Raw genomic sequence first — 4,219 nt, forward strand, 5'->3', positions numbered from 1 at the left:
AGTCTTTATTTTAAAATTTTTCCCATTGTTAATTACTCTCACCATTTTTAAAGCGTATACCTTATTTCCAGTCAGAATGTGTCTAACTTCAACTTCCAGCCACTGGATTGTGTTAGACCTTTCTCTGCTACACTGAAGAGCTAATGTCTCCCCGTAACACTATAAGGCAGGTTTTTAATTCTTTACTTATTCTGGTGGCTCGTCTCTCAACTCTCCTTCTTGAATTGTGGATACCAGAACTGGATACAGATTTCAACAGCAGATGCTCTAGCACCAAATATAGAGTTAAAATAACCTCTCTACTCCTACTTGAGATTCCCCCAGTTATCATCCCAGGATCGCATTGGCTATTTTGGCCACATGGTAATACTCGGAGTCATGTTTAGCTAATTATCCCTTCACACTCCCAAATCTTGTTCAGAGTCATTGTGCTTCCACGATAGAGACCAGCATCTTTGTCACTCAGAGAAAGCTCAGTGCCTGCAAGAAAGTCTCACCGAAAGAAGCCAGAGATGTAATAGAGGTGCAGACCTGTAGCCCTAAATACCCTTGTGCCCTTCATGTCCATTCTGTTGAGCACAAAGTCATAGCCCAACACGATAATATCTGTTTCAATGTCGGAAACTTGGCTCCTATCCAACATGAACTGCATCGTGGATCAGATCTATGGCCCATCTAGTCCAGTGTACTCTGTGTGACAGTGACAGCCCCAGATGCTGCAGAAGAAGGTGTAAGAATCCCAGCAGTAGGTCGATGGGGGGCAGGGCCGGCTCCAGGTTTTCTGCCGCCCCAAGCAGAGGAAAAAAAAAGGCAATTGGCAGCACTTTGGCGGCAGCTCAATCGCGCCGCTCCATTCTTCAGCGGTAGTTCGGCGGCGGGTCCTTCACTCCCTCTCTTCCTCTTTGGTAGCACTTCGGCAGCAGCTCAAAGAGGAAGAGAGGGTCTGAGGGACCCGCCGCCGAATTCCCGCCGAAGACGCAGACGTCCCTAGTAGAGGACGGAGTGCTGACCATTTCGATTGGCCACCCCACGCACCTCCTTCCTTAGCTGGTGCCTGGAGCTGGCCCTGATGGAGGGATGCCTTAACCATCCTGAGGGTGGCATCGTAATGCCTAACAGCTAGAGATTGGCTAGTGTCATGGGCGTATACACTTTCAAAAATGTTTATTTCACTGTAAGTATTGTAACTGGATAGTCTTGTGTTGTCAGACAGGGAGAACACATTCTTGATCTGCTCTATACCAGTCATCCCTCTGAAAACCCTCTACCAGTCAGTAATTTATAGACTTCTCTCATACCCCCTCTTATTCATCTCCTTTGTAAGATAACAGTCCCAGTCTTTTTAACCTCTCTCCATATGAGAGTTTAACCAGGCCCTTGATCTTTCTTCTTGCCCTTCCCTGAACCCCTCTAGTTCTGCAATATCCTGTGTGAAAAGGGTGCACCGTGCCACACAGAGGAGTCTAAAGAAGGGTGAAACATTGACCTACTGATCTCATGGCATTGTCTTTTCTGTATGATTCCCAATCGCACTCCTCTTGGACCCAATGTTTTGCTGAGTTTCTGCCATGCTTGCACTTTGAGCAGGGTTTCACAGAGCTGTGTACCATGTCTTGTACTGAATTCATACAGTGAAATTAGAACCTCATAAAGTGTTTGAGGAGCTCAAGCTTTTTCCTCTAAAGTGCATACACAGTGCAGATATTTACATTGAATTTCATCTGCCATCATGCCACCCATTCACCTGGCTTGGTTAGCTCCCTCTGAGGACTCCTCTTTACTTCAATATGACCTAAGTAATCTGGTGCCATCTCTAAATGTCCCCACTGCACTGCTCACGCCCTTTCTAGATTGTTACAAACCATAAAATATTTGCCATACTATTTGTTATAATATGTATAACCCCCCTCATTCTGATTCCCTCCTTTCACAGGCACCTTGAGCATTTCTGAGCCTGATAGATGCCTCGACCATCTCATGGCAGCTTTCAACGTCACCCCCTCTGATCCTTCAACATTTATCCTAATGGGCATCCCTGGACTGGAAGCTGCTCATGGATGGATTTCCATCCCTTTCTCTATGTTCTACATTATTAGCCTGTTTGGAAATTTTATGGTTCTGTTTGTTGTAGGCAAAGAGCAGACCCTGCACAAGCCAATGTACCTGCTGCTCTGCATGCTGGCACTCACAGATATCGGCATGTCTACCTCTGTCATTCCAAAGGCACTGTATATATTTTGGTTTAATTTGAAAGGCATTACTCTGGGTGGCTGCCTCACCCAGATGTTCTTCCTTCACACGGTTACCATAATGCAGTCAGCCGTCCTTGTGACAATGGCCTTTGATCGCTATGTTGCCATATGTAACCCTCTGAGATACACCACCATCCTCACCAATGCACGAATAGCTAAGCTAGGGCTAGTGGGTTTGATAAGAGCTGTTCTCATCATTCTACCCCTGCCCCTGCTCCTGATCAGGCAGCCATTCTGTGCAAACCGCATTATCCCCCATACGTACTGCGAGCACATAGCTGTGGCAAAGATGTCATGTGGGGATATCACAGTTAACAGGATATATGGCTTGGTGACAGCATTTGTTGTCATCGTGTTAGACCTGACGCTCATTGCTCTGTCCTATGTTCTGATCATCAGGGCTGTCCTCAGAATCTCTTCCAAGAAAGCCCACCAGAAAGCCCTTAACACCTGCACAGCCCATATCTGTGTGATGCTGATGTCTTATACTCTCTGCCTCTTCTCCTACCTGACACAGAGGTTTGGTCAAGGAATCGCTTCCCATGTACATGTCACCTTCGTTAACTTCTATCTCCTTGTCCCCCCCATGCTCAACCCTATCATTTATGGTGTCAAATCCAAAGAGCTTTGTGACAAAGTGTATAAATACACCTGCAGAAGGTGATCGCCGGAGGTCACTGACTTTAAAGCTGTGTGACAATAGGGGGAATGATATCTCCTTATTAATCAAGTGTGCTATGTCCCAGTTTGGCTGAGCTCAGCACTGTGGAAGTTCAGAGTCCGAGAAGCTCCTCACACCTAACAACTTATCCCTTTCTCACTAAGCACTGCTCTCTCCATTGCTGAGTTCCCTCTCTCTGACCTTCTTTCATTGTCACCCGTCAGCCCCACACACTCACCCCATCATTCGGCCTTTCTGTGACTACCAGACTACCAGAAGATACTGCACTTTTCTGACAGAGGGTGGGTTTTCTGTCTGAACAGGATTCTTGATCATTGGACAAACTGAAGCTACACTGATGAACCAGACTATTATCTGGACAAAGACAAAGAAAGAAGCTATAATGCTGAACTTTTTTGTCATACATACAGTGATACAGTGAGCAACATTTACTGTGGGAATTGAGGACATTCTTCTAGAACTTCTTGGTGAGAGGTGTGAAACTATATTTTTGAACCGGACTAATGTGTTAAACTATCATATTGCCTTTGAGTCACATTGCTTACCACTTTGTGCAGCCAATTTTTGAGTCACTTTCAGCTGGACTTTTCAAAGTACACACTAACCATTCCCGTTGTCCAAGATATCAAGAGTAAGTGTCAAAATTTCATGTTGGAGTTTGTGAAACAGGTGAAACAGGGATTATGATCAAACATCTAGGTGATTAAATTGCTTACAGAAGTACGTCCTTCTGCTGAACTCAGCCCTGCATCTCCTAGATTGTCTAATATCTCATTTTTGCCATTGGTTTGTGAATACTTTGGACAATTGGCGTAGCAGTGGAGAGTTTTGCCTATGGTTCACTGGCCTCATGCTCAGGACAACCAAGTTGAGCAGTTTTGGGTTGAAATTGTCAAACGCATGTTTTTGTCAAGTTCAGCTGAGAAAACAACGAAAGAGCAAACAAGACAAATTCAATAAAGTCTTTGTCCCCAGCGGCATCCATGTGGCAGAGCAGCAGTACTGAGGAAGAAGGCAGAGGTGGGGAGTGGTAGCAGACCAGACCCAGGAGTTGGGGCAATGTGGGAGCCAGAGCAAAACTGTAGCAGGGAGCTGTGAGGCCAGAGTTGGGTTACTGGATGCAGGCCGCGGCACAAGTAACACAGCAGCTGAGAACAAAGAGCAGCTAGGAAGAGCAAGGTGAGGAGGCCATATGCAGAGGGCACAGCATAGGGAGATGCTGCTCGACAGGAGGGCTTTGAAGGCTGCACTCAGAAGCAGGGACATGAATCTGATGGGAGGGCAG

At 46.0% G+C, this 4,219-nt stretch overlaps 1 protein-coding gene across 1 annotated transcript; it reads left to right on the forward strand.

The window, feature by feature from the left end:
- The first annotated feature begins 1,977 nt into the window (after positions 1–1,977).
- Positions 1,978–2,916, forward strand: LOC101944174 (olfactory receptor 52E2-like). Its single transcript, XM_024112815.2, has one exon. The coding sequence runs from the start codon at positions 1,978–1,980 to the stop codon at positions 2,914–2,916; it is 939 nt and encodes a 312-aa protein (XP_023968583.2).
- The last annotated feature ends 1,303 nt before the right edge of the window (positions 2,917–4,219 follow it).

The sequence above is a fragment of the Chrysemys picta genome, chromosome 15 (assembly GCF_011386835.1).
Source record: "Chrysemys picta bellii isolate R12L10 chromosome 15, ASM1138683v2, whole genome shotgun sequence".
Taxonomy (NCBI): domain Eukaryota; kingdom Metazoa; phylum Chordata; order Testudines; family Emydidae; genus Chrysemys; species Chrysemys picta.